General features: G+C 40.0%; 1 protein-coding gene across 1 annotated transcript in view; it reads right to left on the bottom strand.

The window, feature by feature from the left end:
- Positions 1–1,748: 1,748 nt before the first annotated feature.
- The window catches only part of hk2 (hexokinase 2), a 52,895-nt gene continuing 32,559 nt past the window's right edge, over positions 1,749–22,084 (bottom strand). Inside the window, exons 8-18 of the mRNA XM_081611321.1 lie at positions 18,986–19,147; positions 17,233–17,466; positions 16,042–16,346; positions 15,782–15,930; positions 14,503–14,622; positions 11,199–11,294; positions 8,541–8,640; positions 8,193–8,376; positions 6,485–6,640; positions 3,729–3,965; positions 1,749–2,890 (exon numbers count right to left, since the gene is read on the bottom strand). Of these exons, the coding sequence (XP_081467447.1) occupies positions 2,746–2,890; positions 3,729–3,965; positions 6,485–6,640; positions 8,193–8,376; positions 8,541–8,640; positions 11,199–11,294; positions 14,503–14,622; positions 15,782–15,930; positions 16,042–16,346; positions 17,233–17,466; positions 18,986–19,147 (1,888 nt within the window). The 3' untranslated portion in view covers positions 1,749–2,745. The remainder of the gene's footprint in view (positions 2,891–3,728; positions 3,966–6,484; positions 6,641–8,192; positions 8,377–8,540; positions 8,641–11,198; positions 11,295–14,502; positions 14,623–15,781; positions 15,931–16,041; positions 16,347–17,232; positions 17,467–18,985; positions 19,148–22,084) is intronic.

Below are 22,084 nucleotides of genomic sequence, written 5' to 3'. Positions count from 1 at the left end.
GCTCAGCATTGGGAACTAACGTAGGGACTAAATGTAACTCAATTTTAGTAACATGGAAGGAAAATATAACAGGAAGTGAGACATATGAAAAGGAAAATTATACAAGAAGGCATAAAGGTTGAAAAGCACCTTTTCAGTCCGGTTGCTGTTTGTCATTAGTAATGTCAGTCTGACCTTTAAGGCAAACTAACTCTATAGGGCTTCCACTGTAACCGGACATAATCAAACACTGGCTATATGACATATAAAATATGACATTTGGCAGCCATGTTTTACATACCTCTTGAAGTGTGAGACACTCGACTGTTTGAATAGAAAAAAAAAAAAGGTTCCACTTTAAGCTGGAGCAACATTCAAAAACTTACAAATTAAACAGACCAGTCCCTCAGAACTAAATCTTCCCCTAAATATCATCTGCCTATATTCGTCCTAAATATTTAGTGTAATAAGTATGTGAGTATTTATCAGCCGTCCATGGCTGCGGTTGGCTCAGAGTATCGTCACAGCTACGCAGCTGAAAGCCCCGGCCGCTAATTAAAAGTAACGTTTTCAAAAAATTATTTTCACGGAATGCCAAAAATTGTCCGCATTTCCTGTTTAGTTTTGCGCTCGCAGACGGCGACGTGTCCGAAGTAACTCGGCGGCTCGGGGCCGCATTCATGAGAGACATCTCAGTAATTTAATCGTCCGTCGCCGTCCTTGTGTGGCAAATGTCATTCAAAAGGACCAAAGGCTCATTACGGAGGTCTGCGCAGTGACGAGGAGCTCAAAAGCCGAGTACATTAACACTAATTGGGCTACATACTTATGCAAATGCACAGTTGACAGTTTGCTGAGGGGAGAATACCAACCCTCTTAAGCAGAGCATATAAAGCGCGGCCATATTTCTTCAAAAAAAAAAAAAAAGAACATTTTTGTGCAAAAGCACTCTTATGTGCCATGTGCTCTCCGGAGCACATAGCACTTAGAGACGTTTGGCTCTTTGTGCTTTTTTTTTGTTTTTTGTTTTGCTTTTCTGCTGCTTACCAAGGTTTACTAAAAAAAGTGCGGGTTCAGAAGACATTAAAGAGATTTCCCCCCGTCCCCCACTTTTTGTTCAACGAGAATCTGAAACCCGTTTTGTCCCTTTTAGAAAACATCTCTAGCTAATTAATTAATGATTCTCCGAATCATTAATTAGCGAAGGCTTTGAATATTTTCCAGACATCGTGTAACTTTGAGCACAGACTAAAACATGATCACTCGCAGTCCACTTGTGTTTCTTTGCCTCGATCCTCCTGAATGTTAGATCTATTTTTGTTCAATATTTCATAAGCACCTACCAGAAAAGGGTGAAATGCAAAAATTCAAAAATATATATATATTTTTTTTACTCAAAGAAAGGAGGAAAAATACGGGTCATAACCTTCAGCCGGTCTATAAAATATATTTCCGCAATCGCATCTGGGATTGAAAGCAGACGAAGAAAAAAAAAAAGATAGCGTTGGTCAGGGATTTGATGTAAAACTTTTCATTTCCCCCCACAGTCTTTGTGATGTGCTGTAACGTCTCCAGCTTTACGGAGGCTTTTGATGGACATTTTTAGTAGTATGCTGTGAGCTTGTTGAGCTGCGGAGAAAGTTTGTGAAGCCAGGCCAACAGCTGACGTTTGTTGGCTTGTACATAGCCAAATCTAAAAATCACAAAAGACCAGGCAGTGATCTGCAGCTGGTCTCTACGGTGATAAACACACACACGCACATCAAAAACAACATAGCCAAGTAAGATTTATTGGGTTTGGTTGGATAAAAAACAGTGAAAATGAAGATCACATGTTACAGTATTTTCAGAGCTGTCTGATTATGTGTATTCAGGGTAGTTTTCCATTGTAAGGTAATCATTTCGTAAAAACAAAAAAGCCAATGAAAATATGCTTTGTGAAGAGAAAAACTACAAATTAAACTGATTGGTCCAATTATGGAGGTGCAGATTGTCCTCTTTATTCTCTCAACAAGTGAGCCCATGTTGGAGTAATCTTGGTTTTATTGATTAATAATAATAATAATAATAATAATAAAGACCCTGGTAATTTCTCACTTTATTTGGAGTTGATATTTTTCACAGCACATCATAATACAATCAGAACTGCACAGTTTGAATTATTTATACCTCCAGTTATGTGGAGCATCTGCAATTTCTAAAACATCTTCATGTTTCCGATGTGTGACTAGTGTTTAAATTTTAAAAACATATAATTGCTTAAAAACATTTCATCACAATTTTGCATATTTTCTGAAGTTTCCTGTAACAATGTGAAATTGCTCTAAAACTTAAATAAAATGTAAAAAAGGAAAGACAAATTATTGCTTCATTTACCTGCTGAATGTATTGGGTTGCTTCTCTTTGGTTCAGGAATGTGCTCTTCTAAACTTGCCAGACAGTAAATGTGCTAAAAAGTTTAATTTTTCACAGACTTGACTTAAAAACAGAACTAAAATAAAAGTAAAATACGACGACGGAGTGTAAAAACAAAAAGCTAGGAGCTCGTAACAGTCTGGTCTCACCGAAGGTGCGGGTTCGTTATCAGCAGAACTGCGATTTCTGAGCTCAGTTCGCACCCGACCGAACATCCGTCACAGCTTCGCCTCGCGCCGTTAAACGGACACCCTCGTGTGAACGCGCTCACATCGAAACAAAACGTTAAAGAGTGACGACCGACTGAACACAGTGCGCCTGTTGACCCACAGGGAGAAGTTTTCGCAGGTTTCACAGCGACTGCTCGCTCTTCAACCTGCAGGCCACGGCCGTGATGAGCGCCGCTCCTTTCCCGCTGCCGTCCTCCGACTTCAGGAACGTCACCTCGCACTGCGGGGCCAAGTCCTGCAGGGTCTCCTGCATGATCCTCGAGAAACTTCAGAGAACAAGGAGGGAGCAGAGAGCAGGACACAAAAATTAAGACTTCGCAGAATGATTAGACATTTCAATCTGATTAGTCGAGGGGCTGCTGTGAATTAATCATGATTAATTAATTGGTTAAAAAAAACAGTTAATAAATGAGCTCTAAATGGTTTTAGGGCTGCCGATTGATTAAAACAGGATGGGACGGGCAGAACATGGGATGGAGTTTAGTGTTGCTTCAGAGCAGCTGAATGTAAAATGATGTTTTGTCAACAGCAGCAAGGTGGACAGGAGGAGAGAGAGTCTTATCTAAAATATACTTTTTTCAGCTTTATGTCAAGTCGTAATGTTATTAACCCACTCAGCTCCTTCAGACTAGCCAGCAGCAATTGGCAAACAGCAGGTGGAAATGAGCATCTGCTGAGCTCATTATAGGAGCTACTTCTTAGTGAAATGCTGGTGAAAATGATGCTAATGGGTTAATAGAGGAGCCATGTTGTGATGACTTCCTGAAGGCAGAGTTTTAGAAAGAATATGAGTTTTTCTTAAAGAGACATAGATCCAATTTCACAGCGCTAAACTACAAAGTCAAATTTATTTTATGTCACATGTGATTTATACAGCACTTTTATAACAACTCAAGGTAGAAGTTACCAGATTGTGCTATAAAATGGCAGTATGTGGTTGGAGAATACATAACGCCGCCCCTTATAGGATTCATGTTTGAGGTTTAAAACACATTAAATTAACAGAAAAGACTAATCCTTCAAATTAAAACTTGCTTAACAATTGGGAACACAGCGTAGATGAAACCAACGTGACGAACTTCAATAAATGAAAATGTTCCTTACTGAGGATGGGTCTTATAAAGGGTACCGTCCACTCCCACCGTGATGGACAACTGGTTCAGGTTGCGGTTCTGCCGGATCTTGTCAACAAGAGCGGCCAAACCGGCGCCGCAGAGCTGCGCCGCGCGGCGACCCACAACGCTGCACACCTCCTTCACCAGGACGCTGTCGTCGCACGTGGAGCCGGTGAGGCCCAGGTGCTGCAGGATGGAGCGGACCTGACGCATGGCCAGCCGGTCGCTGTGGGAACAGGGGCAGTTCAGGGACCCATACTGGACAACTCTGTTCGTTTTAGCGCCAGGTGCTCTCACAATGCATCATCAACATGGCTGCTTTTAAAAAACTATTGACGTGTGTGTGAATTATAGTACATTTAGTCAGTATAAATATGGCTGTATTTTTATTCTTTTTTCTTTTTGTTTTATGATGTTCTTCTGTTTCCCCCCCATATGATGCGAGCCGTTTCCTGTACAGCTCATTGTTGAAAATGAGAATTTGTTCTCAATCAACTTGCTTGGATAATTAAAGGTAAAATAAAAATAAATACGGTGTTGGAGTTCTCCCTCTTCTGAATCCATGTTCGCTTCAACTCAAACCAGCTTCTCCATCTCTAGTGAGGAAACGAATCCCCACAGTATGAAACTGCCACCACCAAGTTACCTTTCTGCCATTCTTCCATTTTGGTCTCATCTGACCAAAGCACCTTCTCTCCAATCTCCAACAGGGTTTGTTGTGAAACTGCGAGCGTGATTTCTTTCAAGTACGACTTTGTTGACCGATGTTGAAAGTTTGGGATAATTTGATATAACCTGATCTTACTTCTCTACAATTTAAGAAACGATTGCTGCGCTCCTCTGTCTTTATCATGTTTGTTCTCCAACAAACCGGTTCAAGCTGGAATAAAACAGGCTAAATTGCACAGCGATTAGCTAACTTGTGTGATCAGTCGGCAGCTTCACTTCATGTAAAACAGACGTGATATGAAGCAAATGCATAAATAAACGCCTTAAATGGGAATTAAAAATAGAGTGTTGACGTCAGAAGCAACACGTTGGATCTGTGTGAGGCTTAAAGAGGCTTTAACTCCGTCAGCAGGAAGGTTAGTCAGAAGGTGATAACTGCTAGTCTGATTACTCTATAATAGAAGAAAAATAAAATGTCAATCCTCGGCCCTCAGATTTAAGCTCCATGTAAGACCAAGGCCCCTGGGGGGAAGGATGATTCAGAGGAAGGCTTTTGTTATTGATTGAAGGCACCTGGAGCCGCCGACACAAAGAGTGCGGCTGATAACGGAGGAAGACGTCAGGCTCCGACAGCTGGCCCGTTTCAGGAGCCGTGTGTACGGGCTGCCGTTAGCAGCGGCTGTGTTTACAGTACAAATGAGAGCAAACCTTTGTTGATATTCATCAAAAACCGAAAAAACCCACCACAATTTTGCAATTGCGGTGTTTTCTTTAAATAAGAAGCACGAGTAAAAATCACACATGAATAGGTTTGTTCACACGATAAGTCGCTGAAATACATGCTACGCCGTCGTCCTGCCACTTCCTGTCGTCTTCCTCACCTTTTAACCTAACGACGGACTACAAGGAACGTCTTCCACTAAATCCTAAGTTCTGCTGGAGAGTCACAAAAATTATCTCTTTTTTTTAAATATATGAAACTACAATTGAATCGCGAACGTATCCTATGGGACCTAACCAAATAAAATCTCATGCGTTAATTTTGACACATGCCCACAGAGCTCATGAGTGTGACCGTGGCGGTCACACCAGCGTCCAAAAAATCTGTCAAGTGTGACTGAAATTTTAAAGGGACCAGAGTGTGTTTATGTCTTCCATGTTGGTTTCCCTCCCACACATGGAGCCTGTCTCGCATCACGTCGCTCTCCTCTGCAGACTTCAACTGGAAACACGGATACCCAGCTGACAAAACACGGGACACGTCAGGGTTTTCCAAGAGCTGAATGTCGCTGGTCTCTTGTGGACTTTATGTCTAGTTTGTGACACAGTTTCATTCCATCTTGTATTGACGTCTATCTCTGGAAAATAAAGTGATTTAACTGAACTAAGCAGAAAAGAAACAAGAATCTCCAACTACAATGTGTGTTCTGGGTTATGTCTCTTCTTAACTAGTGTTGGCACTTTTGGTTGAAATAAATTCACATTATTGATAAATGTGCAATTATAATACTCTATATAATAAATTCATTAAAAATGGCTCTTTTAAAAGCTCTAGCATTTGTGACATTTAAAACAGATGAAGGAAGTAAGTTCTATGTTTTTTGTCCAGCGTTTCTGTTGCATGGTCAAAAAGTTAAACAACCTTTTAAAACACACCTCCTATTAAAACTGGCTATAGTCTGGCTAAATAAAAGTAGATTGTTCATATTATTGTTTTTTTGTATTAACAACATGTCTGTTTTATTTGAACACTCACATGAACATTTGCTTGTGTATTTATATTAAACTAGAAGCCAGTTTGCTGCTTTTAACTATTTAGTGAAGAATCACACAAATGTGCATAATTCCCTCACGGCGTCAGTTGAAGCAAAAATATGAACACTGCTGTCAGGGCGCATTTATTGACGAATAAAAACAAACAAACTTCTGACCAACCGCGCGTCACGTCACACAGAGCTCCGCGTGAAACATTTCGTTGAGAAACGAAGGGAGACGCATCATTGTACGTCGACGAGAGCCGGTTTGAGTGACGTGTGGTGTGGCCTTCACTGACTCGGTTTTGTTTGAATACTTCACCTTTCAATCTGTGACAGGAACTTGGTCTCAAAGATGCCCCTGGTCTTCAGGCGCTCCGACAGTTTGCCCCTGAACAGCAGACCCTTGGTGGTGAAATCCATCAGCACATGCCTCACTATCTCTCCCAGGTACATCCCACTGATCATCTTCTCATATCTTCAAAAAAAAAAAAAAGACATAACAAGAGGATTTCACACCTGCACAACATTATTATGTACAGTCAGACATTTTTCTTCACAGCCATTTTTCTCATTGTCTGCACAGCTTCTTTTTTGTGTTTTTTTTTTTTTTTGGATGACATGGCAGATTCACTTATTGCAGATGCAAGTTTAAGGTGTGATTATGGAGCAGCAGAGATGCTCAGTTTTCAAATTCAGGCATGTGAACCGAACGCAGCAGCAGCTAAAGAGCGAAGAAGCTTCACTGTCAAAAACGACACAAAAATATTAAACGGGTTCAAACGAATGTAAGTAGTATACAGTATAGTTTGACCCAAAGTAGGACTTTTATTTTGTTATATTACAATTAAACACATCCAGGGTCTATAATAATTATCTATCCTGTTGAATGTTTTACCGTCTTTATTGCTTTTACAAACCAAACTAAAATAAATAAATAAAATCTGAAAAAAAAACCTCTTCAATGTCAAAATGAAAACTGATTTCTACAAAGCAATTAAATACAAATATGTTATTTAAGTGACTGAGCTAATTCAGTCATATAAAAACAATTATTTTAATTATAATTATTATATTTTAGAAATGAAGGAGGAAGATATGTTTTTACATCTGACTCTATGTTTCTAGTGTGCTCTGCTGTGTTTCCTCTTCTCTGTCCTGCCTTGTTTGTTTCCTTTGAATTTTCAAACTACACCTCTGAGATATTTGTTAGGTTGGTCTTCAAACGCAGCAGAAGTGCTAAGTGCGCTGCTTTTGTGGTTACTTGGAGACACAGTTAAAATCTGACTGCAAATCTGATTAATTGCACAACCCTGAGTGCTCAATGAACAAACGCATCGTTTGTCTCAATTAATTAACTGTATGCAGCACTTCCTTACCAGTTTGTACAAAATAGTGACTTATTTCACTGCAAAAACACAAAATCTGTTTCGTTTGCCCGGTTTCTAGCAAATATCTTAATACACTTGAAATAAGACAAAACTGAAATCTGCCAGTGGAACTAATGATCAATACTAAAGAATTATTGACTTGAAACAAGCTATGATATTTCAATACATCAAGATATTTGATAGAAACTAGACCAGAAATGACCTGATAATTTTGTGTTTTTGCAGTGAAATAAATCCCTGTCTAGCCAATGTCTTAATGACTTAAAATAAGACAAAACTAATTCACAAGTAACTTTTCAGTAAAATATAGCAGCTTGTCCTCACTCATCAATTCCTTCATTTTTCACATAAGTGAAAAATCTGCCTGTGAATTGAGTAGTTTTTCATAAATATCAGGGACTTGAAACAAGCTCATGGATCCTGCTGAAAAGTTACTTGTAAGCTAGTTTTGTCTTATTTGAAGTGTATTAAGACAGTACAACAACAATGTCTTTGCCTCTTATTTCAAGTGCACTAAGTGATGTAAAACCTACAACTCCATAAAATAAAATCAATGAGATCAGTGAAAGTTATTTTAAGTCTGATCATGTCTTACACTTTTTCTTCTTGTGTTTGCTCTGATTCCTGATTTTCACGTACCTCTGCTTCCCAGGGTAGTTGGAGGATTCGTCGACAGCATGATCAAACTCTGTGCAAAAGTCGTCCAGTTCACCGTTTTCGCCGAATGCCCCCCACTCCACGTTGACGCACATGCGGCCTTCATTTCCCTCCACCGTTTCGATATTGTGCATTTCCTCCATGTAGCAGGCGTTGGTCCCTGTGCCTGGTGTAAAAAAAACAAACAGTCTTGATTACAGTAAAGCTTTGCATTTAGAAACACGTTGGCCACAGTGAGCACCTTATTATTATTATTATTACTACTACTACTACTGTTATTACTATTATTATTGAAATCAAGCAGGAAAGAACAGGAACAGACAGACTTACCTACAATAAGGCCCAGCTCACATTTGGGGTCCTGATAGGCACATGTCATCATGGTGCCCACTGTGTCGTTCACCACCGCCACAAAGCTTAGGTCAAATTTCTGGGTGTGGAAGAAACACAAACTCAATTTACAGTTAAAATAATAAAAAAATTAAAAAATCCGAAAAAAAAGTGTCAGCGTGGAATTCTGTAAGAAAGAAACAAAAATAAACAACAAAATGAGAGCTTAGGAGGGGAAAGAAGTAAAGTACAGATTATATACATATATATTTTTTTCTCTGTTCAAACTGTCACTGTTTTAACAGTGTAATATGGCAGATAATTTGTGAAAAAATTTGAGCTCCTCGGTCTTCAGAGTCAGTAGGAGGAGGGTCTTAGCGCTGTCAATCAGCTTGTGAACATGCTAGTCACACACTCCCTCTCTGCTGTGCTTACAGCTCCTTCCCCATAGCAGAGCCTGCTGCGAACATACAGGCTAGTAAGTGTGGCCACTGATGAAGCAGGGTTACTTACTAAAAGGTCCTTTTGCTAACTCTCCGTCTTGCTGTTTCTTCTCTCTCTCTTCTGTTTTTCTCCACACATCTCAAATGATCTTGCATAAACCTGAAGCTTTTCTTCCACTCATCACATTTTGATCATGGCTTAATTTTAAGTATCCAACTTAGATCTGCTTCAGTAAAACACCCTTACATAAAAAAGTAAGGGCAAAAAAAGCTGAAACAGATTGGATTGAAGGCCACATTAAAAAATAAAATAAGAAGAACAAGTTTGACACTTTTTTCCACCTTGATCAGTGTTCTGTATCCTAACCAGGAATTAGCCAGGGCCTCTGTTGTAATTTCACACTCTTTAGCTGCTGACTGCTGGAACTAAGAGGCATGGAAACATTTCTCTGTACGCTCACTCCTTCTTAGATTCTGTACAAACACTTTAAAAGCAAAAAAATAAAAAAAAAATCACTCGTAACCCTTAAACTCTTCGGTATATTGTGACCAGCTAATAGTCTCCAGGTCAATGTTAGGACAGCAGAGCTTTGTGCTTACCCGCAGAAATAAAGATCAATCTTAAACCTCGTCCATGTGAACGCCTTCAGCAATATTTTAGACTGAACTCTCGCTTTTTGTAAAACCACTTCGAAACTGTGTTTAGATCAAACTGTCCGCCGTAGTAAAAGATAAATGTATCAAAATAAAGTCCACGTTTTCCTTGAGAACTATTGCGCAAGCGTACGGGCGCACTGTTTCCACAGCAAAGACCATGTAAACAAGGAAGTAGTTTAAATACTGGACCAGTAACGTTCAGAAATCTGAATTTGTGTGACTGTTTCCAGGAAGCCACAGAGTTACTTTCCAAGATGGAAGATAAAGGGGCTTGTTTGCTTCCACAAAATGATCCGTTGTTGAAGAAAAGAAGAAATTCAAGCACATCGTTTGGTTTGATAAGAGTGAGTTAAACACGTTCAGGGAAAATAAAAATGTGTGCCTTTCGCTGCCGCCTTTCTCGTTGTGAATTCAACAAATCCTCCCTTCAGCTTATTCAAATTCCTCTCCTTGAATTATTGCGACTTAAAGGCCAGTAGTCAAAAACGCCCGTGGGCCTCTCCGATCCAATTAAACCATAGGAGAGAAGCACCACTGCTGCAAGTGTGACAAAAACAAATGACCTTAACCAATGGCTAGAAAACCCTCAACTAGAAGAGACACATGGGGAAAAAGTAGCCAAAAATGACATTTCTGTAAACTGAGATAAGGTTCTTCAAAGGTGAGTGGAAGTAATCAGTGGTTTTTTGGTTTTGCTTTTTGGCCTCATCAAAATTAGCTTATCTTGCAAAAATGAGATGGGAGCACTTTCTTTTTTTACAAAACAAAAAAACAAAACAACAACAAAAAAAGAGTCACATAATCAACAAACAGATGGTGCGACTGGCGAAAACTACAAAAAAGACAGTCGCACCATCTGTTTGTTGGTGCGACAAACAGATGGAGGATGATGGCACGCCATATTTGTTAATGACTTATTGCGTTAACAAACTTATTAGTGTAACCTTGTTTCTCATGTAATGGAAACACCGCAATTGCAAAATTGTGTTTTTTCGACATTAGCAGGATATCAATAAAGGTTAATGAACATTTGGTATGGAAACGCAGCTGGTGACTTAAGCACAGTATGTGCTTACTGTACGTACTCTAGTGTTAACCCTTTATATTTTACTACTGCCTGAGAGTTTATATGTTTAACCGTTTCTCTTGTCTAAAAGCCACTCAACTAACGACTAAACTGTCTCCTAAAAAAAGAAGATATCCGTCTCTCTGCTCTTAAAGCATCTTGTAACAGCTCCTTTTCATCCTTCAAGATGTGGTTGGACTGGACACAGCCTATGTGCTCGTGTCCAGTGAAGGTTGCTATGAAAGCTGTTTTAACATAAACATGCTACGTGAGAGGAGTAGCCTGAGTTAGCAATCAGACTCCGGATGCAGCACTTCTACAAACGACACCGCCTCCCTCAAACAGCAGTAGTTGGCACACAGAGAGTTTCTGACTGATTGTTCTGTCCACACCTGAAAAACGTGTGTGCAGATGGAAAGCCATGGCAAGCAGAATACTCTCTGAAAACAGAAACATTTTGTTTTTGCAAGTTCATTCAAAACGTGCACTGACCTGCTTGCGCTGGACCGCCTCTTTCAGCAGCTTAACGACGTCTTTCCCCTCACAGCCGCTGGCTTTGAAGCCCTTCGTCCACTTCAGAAGGATTCCCTGCAGAAAGGATGGTGAGGGTTTGGTACCATGTTGAAATGATCCACAGGAATAATTTACATGTCAGGTTTCATTGAGGAAAACTTTACACCAATCCCAGGAACTTACAGAAACATCAGATGTCGTTGAGAAACCAAGTGATTCAGTAAAAACTCATTTTGAATATTATATACATCCATTTTCGGTGCACAGAAAGAAGAAGAAGAACCCAAACTATTACACCTTTAATTTGCAACTGTAATGAAACAATACTTATTGTACTAAATATTGATAGTGATGGAAATCTGTTTGGAGACTCAATTGACTCCAATCAGAGAAGAAGCTGAAAACTTCCCACTGAAATATTTGAAATTAGTTTCAAAACCAGAACAAATTTGTCAGATCATCCGTCTACATCTCACACAGTATGTGCTTGTATGTGTGTGTGTGTGTGTGCGTGTGTGTGTGTGTGTGTGTATGCCACAAAAACTTTCACGCCACGCATCCTCTGAGATGACAAGGCCTACTTTCCTCTGCCAGCGCTCTCTCAAGAGTTGTGTGCTTGGAGCGGCTGAAGTTGTAAACACATTTAGACATTAGCCGTTTGGTCTCCAGTTCCTTCTGTAGGACAGGACAGACGTCGTCTGGTGGGCTACAAGCTCTGACATTCAAAACGTTTGCTCAAGAAGTACAGAAGAAAATTAGTCAAACCAAACGAAGGAAATCGAGTTTGATTAACCTTTACGTTCATCAAACTTTACGAGGCAAAGTCTTTTGCGGTAACCAAACCGCGAAAAATCTCGGGGGGGAAATAGGTCAAATGAATGATTGTGACAAATGAAATCTCAACCGTTCATGCCGTGCACACGCGGTCTGCTCGGGTCACAGATACACACAGCTCGCCTCAGCATGTTGGAGCAGTTTTATGTTTTACTGCATAACTGCTTAAAAAAAGGAAAAAAAGAAGAGCCGGGTGTAGTGAAAGGAGAAAATTAGTCCAAAAACCCAAGAGGGAATCCTACCAAACGGCGCCAGTTTGGTAGGATTTTGGATATTTAAAACAAAAAGCGTATCAACAATGATCAATATCGACCGATATGAAACGCTTGTGTTGTGAACTAGACCTGGTTCTACAGGTAAGAAACTGCTCGAGCATTTGATGCCCAGTAACTATCTTGGAATAATTTGCACAGAAGCTTCTCATCAACGTGTTGCAATTGTGATTCAGTAATAAGTTTTTTTCACAAAAACCTGCTACACACTATGACTTTTCAGGTAATAAAATGATCCAAAAGATAAAAAACATGATTGGATGTTTCGCTGTTACTTCATTACAACAACAAAAAAAAAAGAATTATTCCGTGACCGATGTGAATTCAGAGGTAAGGTGATTCTCTTATCTAAAGAAAATCTTCTCAGAATTTGAAGCACATAATTTGTAATGGTGTGATTTTTTATTTTTTAGAAAATAAAAAAAAGTTCAGACTTATGTAGTAAACAATAAGTCTGGCCAGGTCACACCGATAAAATCAAAGTAGTGGTTGGTGAAATGGAAAAACGAAACAAAACCAAAGTTTGCCATTTTACACTAAAACCATTTGTTCAAGTAAAACATAACGAAACGCCTATTTGAGTATTTAAGCTTTTTCCAAACAGAATTAAGTTATTTGCAATATTTCCTTTCCTGTCATAAAACAGACAAAATGTCAAGCTGAACCTTTTCCACCTAACAGTCACGTTGTGACACAATCTAGTTTTTCCGAGTCTGATCGACTGACGGCTACACGACGGACGACTGTGTTTAGGGTATTAATTAGCTTGACTTGCAGAGAACAGCTTGGCTGATTAGCAGCTGAGCTGGCAACTCATTTTCAAGTCAAAGTTCAAGGATCGGGCTAAAGAGCTTTTAAATTCCCATCAAATGTTCTGGCCTGATTGTGACTGCGGACAAGTCCTTGTTCTGACAAGAGAGAAACATCAAAGCCACACAGCGTCCTTAAAAACAGAGAAAAACACGGCTTGTTTTGATCTCTCACGTCCAACATACAGCCTCTGTATCTAGACAAGTTGCTCTTAGCTAACAAAAACACTATTGAAAACGTTTCATGTCGACCTAAATGGAAAACTTTGAGACTTTCTGATGAGAGTTTCCCAACAAAAATAAAAAATAAAAAAATCCTCAGCTTCTTTAAATCGTTTGAGTTTTATTTAACTCCCTTGCAGTAAATTGTCCTCAATTTATACAATCACTCCACCAAAACACCCAATTAGGGGTTTTATTTAAGCCCTGAATGAATGACAGCTTATTTTACACATAATGTTTGGAGGCGGTGAAAAAAAAAAAAAAAGTCTTCAGTCAGTGTGTTCATCAGTGTGTTGATTCTAAATATCGTCACCAGCTAAATGATCCTCCCCACAGTTTACTGATTGTTCAGGCTTCCAGCCGCGATAAATGCTGGTCTGGAATATGTTGCAGTGGAAACCGATACCCAGCGGATGGAGGCCGCATGAAACACACAGCTATTCAGACAGACCTCTGACCCACAGGAACGGGCTTTATGATAAACAGAAAAAAGTGTTGTTGATTTTTTTAAAGCAATTTGAAACAATTAATCAATCCGTTTAATGAAAAATATGAATAAATCTGCATTTCAAACCTTTCAGCAGAGGCAGCCTCTCCCTGCTTGATGTCATGCAACTAACACTTTAGGAAACAATTCAAAGCGCGCACAAAGTGAACCGGACGACTTTATGCACACAGTCAGGTTAGTATGACGGAGAAAGAGGGCCAAGCTGAGAGAAAATAAAAACATAAAATTATGCCAATAAAGCTGAAATAGTACAAGAATAAACTATTTTGAGAATAGTCAAAATATTACTAGCAGCATTGTCATGACTGTTCTCTTAATGCGACTTTATCTTGCATGACTTTATTATTGTATTATTACGACTTAAGAGAATGAAGTCATGATAATATGAGTGTAATTACAACTTTATTCTCGCATTATTGCAACTTTAGTCTCATAATTTTATGATTTAAGACATAAAATTTACTTGAATTAAATACATTTTAATTGACTTAGTTCAATTCAATTAATTAAGTCAATTTTACTTGACTTAATTAAAGTTACTTTATTCTCGTATTTTTTAAATTTATTTATAATTTTCTTAGCATGGTCCTCATGCTCTTTGTCAGACTAGGGATTCAGACTGGCAGACAGAACGTTACCTCATCCAGCTTGGTTTGATCACATGGGAAAGAGAACGTGAACCCCAGAGGTAAGGACGCTCCACTCATTCCCCTGTAGTCCAGGAAGTCAGCAATGCAGTAAACAATGTGGTTGAAGAGCTGGGACACAGATAAAAACAAAGGGAAATTAAAAATAATTACAAGAACATTCAGCTTCAGGAAGCATTAAGAAAAAAAAAAAAAAAGAAAGAAAAAAAAAGCCAATAAAGAAAGTTTTAATTTGCTGCGTAAGCAAAAATCACTGAGCTGAAAACTTACACCATGGGAGATACTATTGCACACCTGCAGAGCTTTTCAATAGCTGAAGAAGAAAGGCCGCCTTAGGCGAGAACCGCTGCTCTGCACATCACACGCACTGATGGCGGGAAGCTGCACTGCAGCCCCAGCTGCCCTGAGGCAGACTGACAGGGGCGGTGCTAGCGTTAGCATTACGCTTTACCACCAACAAAGGACGAATATCCCTAAAGCTGAGCCACTGCTGGAAAATGCAGCTTGGGAAGCTGAAACACCTCGACTGCAGATCAAGAATGACGGCAATAATCTGACCTGATGTTGACTATTTATGTCAGAGCAAAATGATTAACCCACTTCACTTTCCTAAAATGGAAAATGTTAATTATAACTAAATATTCATCTTTTTAAATAATCGAGCTTTTAAAATTAGTAGATCCACGTTTATCAAGAAACTTTTACTGAAAAGACGTCTTTACTGAACCCAACTGAGATTTAATTAGATTTATTCTAAAACCAGGTTCTGGTTTTAGAAGAAATCTGCTCAATCGAGTCCAAAAGAAACTGAAAATGAGACTCCGACAGCGAACGTGCAAAATTATTTTAACATTTTGGATCTGTGATGAATAGAATCCATTTTGTAGAAATATAAATAAATTTGATGACTTTATTTGCTTGATTTTAATTTTCTTAGTTTGTCCCATGTAACAAAAAATATGGACACCCCTGCTGTAGATATGTTTCAGATAGTTTGTATTTCCTTTGTATCAATGTATATTGGGGCATTTTTGGTGTTTGAACTATTAAAATAGGAAGTTCGTATTTTTGGAGGTTTTCAAGTTGTCATGGTTTTTAGATATTCGCCTAATATCTAATTAGGCGAATTAGATATTTATTCACATGAAACCCCACAAAAAACATAAAAAGAGGATTTGTGTTATTGTAGTTTTTTCAGTTTGCACTGAAACTTGAAAAAACAAAAACCTAAAATGATTTTCAGCTGTTTTATTCCCACACCACATAATACCTCCTCCCCCGTGCCCTGCAGCGTGTCCTGATCGATACTGTAGATCTTCTGGTGCATATCCACTTTCTGCTTCTTCTCATTTTTCAGCCGAACGAGAAGAACACGGAAACTGGACCCGCCAAGATCCAAAGCCAAGAAATCTCCTTGTTCTACAAAAAAATAAAATTGAGTAAAAAAATAAAAATAAAAACAATTCACATCTAACAGGAGCAAGGTCATATCCGAGTAAGAGGCAGCGGACATCTCGTCTTCCCCCTCACCTGTTCCGTCTGGGGTGGACCTGACGTACGTCGGCAGCATCTTGACGCTGGTCTGGTTGTGCGTCTGCTTGGACAGACCCCGTGCCATTTCCTCCGTCAGCCTCCGCTTCACCTCCAGCAGCTGCTCGCGGCTCAGCCGCAGGGTGTCGAGGACGCGCTGCCGCTCGGCGTGCTGGGTTGCGAGTCGGTAGGCCACCGCCGTCACCATGGCCGCGCCTTTCCCGCTGCCGTGCTGCGACTGCAAGAAGCGCACGTCACAGTCTGGCACGAGGCGCCGCACCATTTTGTTGAGCTTCCTAGAAAATCTGTTTTCCAAAAGAAAAAATTATTTGAATAAACATTGTGCCGTTTCTCAGTGAACTTTCATGCTAGCTAACTTTCCATCAATGAACAAAACAGCAGAGGATAAAGCAAACTGTGTTGGTGACGCAAGACATTTAAAAACCCTCTCAACTTGTATTAAAGAGTTTCATCTCTAATTATTTTAAGCCAGAACGGAGCAAATAAACTACCCAGAGGAAATCAAATTAAATAGAAAACCGGAATAAACAATTAAATAATACAAGTGTGTTGCGAGTATGAATAATTCATACTTATATTCACAACTGTACATATAAATATGGGTGTACTTGAAGAACACTTTTGTCCCGTCAGGCTCTCCGAGGTGAATTTTAATGAGAGGGGATCAGGGAGGATAATTAGGTCGTGTTCAGTCGACTGGCCCAAAGCCAGTAGTTTAAATCCACCAGAAAAGAAGGCTGACATTCAGCCTAACTAAGTCTTTGGCTGCGTCCTGAGTATCTAACAGAGAAAATGACAAAGCCCCTGCCAGGCACTGGAGTCCTACATGATCACCAGGCTGGACAAATATCTTTGAGACATTAGGAAGAGTAGCAGGCAAATAAACAACTTTGTAAGTTCCAACTCCAAGTCAGTCAGGCAAAAACTGATGACAAGGGAGAACTAATCCCCCCTGTGTGAACAAGCTCTAATTATGTAAAGAGAGCTTAAAACAATAAACGCAGAGATTATGTGTTCTTGTTGTAACAATTCAATCCACTTTAGCTCAAATACACTCAGGGGCAGGTAGGGGCACGGCGAAACTCTCCTCCCAGCTCCGAGTTTCTGTTTATAATCTAGACTCCTCGTTTAAGGAGTGAGGCACACACGTCGGTGTTCTGGGTCACTTACTCCGGATGACCCTTGTAGACCGAGCCATCCACTCCGATGGTGATGCGCAGCTTTTCCGCCGCTTTGTTGTCCCGGATCTGTCGCATCACTGCCGCCAGGGTGGAGGCGCACAGGTGTGCGGCCCGGGTGGAAACGATCTGGCAAATCCTCCGAGTGGCAGTGCAGTCTTCAGCAGACGGGTCCAGGCCCAGACTGCGGAGCGCCTTCTTGGCGCTCGCCAGACCTTCTTCATCTCTGCAGGCAAAGAATGAGACGTTCAGTTTATTTCTGATCAGATTCCACAGGCAAAGACAGGAATTCAGGGAGATAAGAACTTCACTTGTAAGTAGTAAGTTGACTTCCCTTAATTTCTACAGCCTAACCTTTACCCTAAACCTAACCATCACATACCTAACCACTAACCCAAAAACAACAATTTCCCTCCTGGGGACCAAGAAAATGTCCCCACAAGGAGCAACATGGTCCCCATAACCCACATTGTATCCCATAAGGACATGAAAACCTGGCACGCACGCACGCACGCGCACACACACGCACGCGCACACACACGCACGCGCACACACGCGCACACACACACACACACACACACACACACACACACACACACACACACACACACACACACACACACACACACACACACACACACACACACACACACACACACACACACACACACACACACACACACACACACACACACCGTTTCAAAGTTGATCCAATACCATTTAACTTCTGTCTTCGTTTACGGAGTGCCTTCCGAGGCAAAGCGTTCTCGTCAGTGTCGTTTGCTTTAAGGACGAGCCCTTCCAGACCTCCAGCACGTTCTTTTCTTCTCATCAGAGCTGTGGTTTGATCTTTGCTTTTTTATCCGTCAGAAGAATGGAGCTCCACCACCGCCTTCTGCATTTGCTCTCATTAACTCTCCTATTTATAGCAGCCCTGGATAACGACACGTCGGCCTCCTGGGAAGCGTTCTTCACTTAGCTGGATGTTTCTCACCGTTGTACGTGTTTTTCTCTGTGCATACCAAACTGTTACATTGACCTCAGGTTGTTTGCGCACCGCATCACGGGTAGATTAGTCTGGGTTTTTTGCTCCTTGAAGGATGGCATATTAAAAATAAGAACTACTGCAAATGGTTTGTATTGTCAGCACAGTTTATCATTAATTATAGTTAATTTCACAGGTTTAATTATTTGCAGATGAAACTATAAGCTTGCAAGCACCTATTGGGGGGAGATACTGGTGATGCAGTAAATTAAGGTAAAACGATCTAGCAAAAAGGAAAGTTGAGTGTCTGTGATTCATGGAGATGACAGACATGTAACCACCTGCTTTCTCCGCAGTTTCGCCACATCATCCTCTCAGATGTTCATCCTCCGATCCAATAAAACTAAACCGGCAGACGCATTTTAAACACAAGCATTAGATGATATGTCCGTTCATTAACCTCAACTGTGAACTTTTTTTGACTCTCATCTTTTTCTCTATTGCATTTTGTTGCACGGTAAAAGAGCAATAGCAAAAAGCTTTGTCTTTCATGTATGAGAAATATTTAAAAAATTCATTAGAAAAATACCCAAAATTACATGAAGCTATAATACAACATCATGAGCTTGTCTAGGTTTGTGATGTTGTTGAATGAATAGCTTGAAACTGTCGAGAGCCATTGAACCGATTCCTTCCTACTATATACCATAGGGCTGTTTTATTTGTACATCATTTATGAGAACATCGCACAAATACTAACTTGTCGCTCTCAATGGCGTAGATATAGTTGGTGCTGAAGCATCCAGAGGTAAGAAGCTGTGGCGTGGTCTGTCCCTGGAACAGCAGCTGCTTTCTGGCCATCTTCACCAAGATGAGACGCACCAGCTCCCCCATGTACATCCCACTTATCATCTTCTCAAACCTGAGAAAGGTACAGACAAAAAAACACACCACATACCAGATATTTACATACACTGAATAAAAAGATAGAAACTCTATTTTTCTCACTTGTGGGAGGACATCCAAAAGGTGTGACTCAAGTCATACATTTTAAAAGATGGTTATCCCTGAAGTACACTTTTGAATTTGAGAAAAGTTACCAGAAGAAATCTCTACAAAAATGTCCTCATTAAGTTTTGTGGCCTCTAGCAAATAGAAATGATTTTGGTAATTCCCACTGAGCTAAAACAAAAAAAGTTGGGTTGGTTTCAACATCAGACACAGAGAAAAAAAAATGCGTTTGTGGCTTATTTATCAGGTGTATGTAAACATCTGGGTTGAACTAAATGGATCGAATTAATGATGCCAGAACTTTGATACTTCTCAATATATTCTCCATTTGCACTTTAATTTCCAAAGGCAGCCTCTGCAAGGTAATTCACATTTAGAATCAAATGTTTTAGGAATGACACATGCTGATAGGCATCTGTCTGGGAGATTTTTTTTTTTATAAGATGAAAGAATAAATTAAGATGCGAGAACACAAAAATACCATCTGGCTGACATTTCTTTGCGAATAAAATGATTAATTATAACTTCTGCTTAATTTAAGGAATGCTGTATAGACTCACAAGTGCTTATTGTGGACGGCGCACACGCCTTCACATCCACCTCGTGCTCGACAGTCTGGCAGATCATCAGCTCCATTTCCAGTAAAGATAATTAAATAGGCATTAAAGCTGCATGTTTTTGAATTTCTTAAATGAAGGTAAAACGATCTAGCTCTAATCAACCTTTTTTTTTTAAAGTCATTCTGATTTTAAAATAAATTATAGAGAAGACGTTCACAGAAAATGTGAGAGCTGAATATGTCTTTCAAATTTAATTACAGTGCAGGCTCGCAAAACTTGAACCCACGTGTGTTGGGGGCGAAGGGTCTTGTTTAGAAAAGGCAGCACAAGGAAATACAGCAAAAAGAGAGAAATGGAACACCCCCCACAATTATGAATGAACACTTGTTCATTGGCCACACATAGCCAAGTCTTTATAAAAACTAAGAATATATATATTGTGCACACTGGATTGGTTTCATCCACATGAAACCTGCACCAATACGTTTCAAGCGCTGTTTTAAACATGCCAAACCCCTAGGGGGCAGTGTAGCTCCAAGCTAAAATCAATGTCAGCCAATCAGATCGCTACTACTTCCTGTTACAAATTAAACAGAGCCAGGAGGTTTGTTTGTGTGGTCAGATATATAGCTAGAACTACTTTTAAATAGTATATTAGAATATAAAGTTGTTTAAATGCAAAACAATGCCCTAAATCTCCGTTTTGCCATGTACCCACGAAAACACAAATACGGAGTTTTCTTAAATATCCACTTTAGTTGTAGTTTTTATAAATAATTGATTTCAGTGGCATTAAACAGAGTTTTTGTGTAGATCAGTGTTTCTCAACCTTTTTCGGCCCAGTCCCCCCCTAGCCTTTTTCCAGGTCCCTCACCGCCCCCCACCAAAGAATTTGTAGACTACTTGCACTGACAATTATTTTATTATTAATATTACTATCATTATTGTAGATATTTTGAATCGGCGCACCGATTATGTTTTCCCGTACACTTCAGCGTGCCTTACGCTCCTTTACCTCGCGCACATAACGGGGTAAATGTAGCGAGTTTTGCCCTAAACGTATCAGCGTCTGGAGGAGGGGGGTTGGGGGGGAGGCGAGGTATGTTTCTACGCTCCTTTGTGGGGGGGGCACCGATTTACCTTTTATCTGGAAATAGTGTCTGTTTATTCTTGCCATACAGTCCTCTGTATTGCTCTAAAGGTCTTGCCATACCAGTTTATTCCTCTGTATTTACTTTAGTTTCTTAGTTTATTCTTGCATTTTGTTCTTCATTCATTTCCATTTAGTTTCATTTGATTAGTTTTATCCTCTCTTGGTTTAGTTTCTTTCCTGTTGCTACATTTATTTGGTCATTTATTGACCACCAGTAATATTCATTCATCACCTGCTGCGCCGCCTAATCGTCATGTGTTTCACATCATGTGTTGATTTTTCACTGTTCAGCGTCGGATTCTTTGTTTTTATGCCATAATTCACATCTATAGATGTTCTCATGTTTCAGAGTTTTGCGCAATGCGCGGCGTTTTTTTTTCTTCTTTTTTCTTTTAACTGCCTAAGGTGCAGGGCGGTCGGGAAACGTATCGATGGAGAAAAGGCAGACTAACTATTTCGGTATTCTGATTATTGAAATGTAAAAGTGCTGTGTTGTTCTATCACCCCCGTTTCATACCGGACCACTTACAGCACCGTGTTAACGCTATAAAATGAACGCTCTCTATCGTGGAATCACCCATGGATGGATTTCTTTATTTAAATTGGTTCATTTTTCAGAGGGATACAAAGTGAGGGCATTGTGATTTTAGTAATTACATGTTTATAAGAGCGATTTTCTGTTGTCCTCCCGTGATAGCGGGCAGCTTTCAAAGGGAAATAAAAAAAACTTTTTAATATAAATTGCTGCTTTGACATGATCACAGAACTGCCAAAACGTAGCCTACATAAATACCAGACAAAGTGAATCACAGCAGCGTCATCAGCCGGTGTAACGCTGAACTGATGCGGAGCGGAGCTGCGCCATGAAGCTACAAACACTGAATAGAAGAAGAAGAGCTGCCATCGATACAGTTGCAGCCAAGCATGATTTAATGTTACACAATACAGTTTTACCAAGTTGCTCAAAGTCTAAACTGGTATTGTTGTGGATTTAAGGTGTAAAGTTTACCTTCGACCAAACGCCCCCCAAAGGCATCCCAGCGCCCCCCTTTTGTAAAAATGTCCGCCAGCGCCCCCTGCCGTCCTCTGAACGCCCCCTGGGGGGCGGTACCGCTCACGTTGAGAACCGCTAGTG

Source organism: Poecilia reticulata, chromosome 9 (genome assembly GCF_904066995.2).
Source record: "Poecilia reticulata chromosome 9, P_reticulata-male-v2, whole genome shotgun sequence".
Classification (NCBI taxonomy): domain Eukaryota; kingdom Metazoa; phylum Chordata; class Actinopteri; order Cyprinodontiformes; family Poeciliidae; genus Poecilia; species Poecilia reticulata.
Note: the sequence above shows the minus strand (reverse complement) of the source record. Positions and strands in the feature narration are given on the sequence as shown.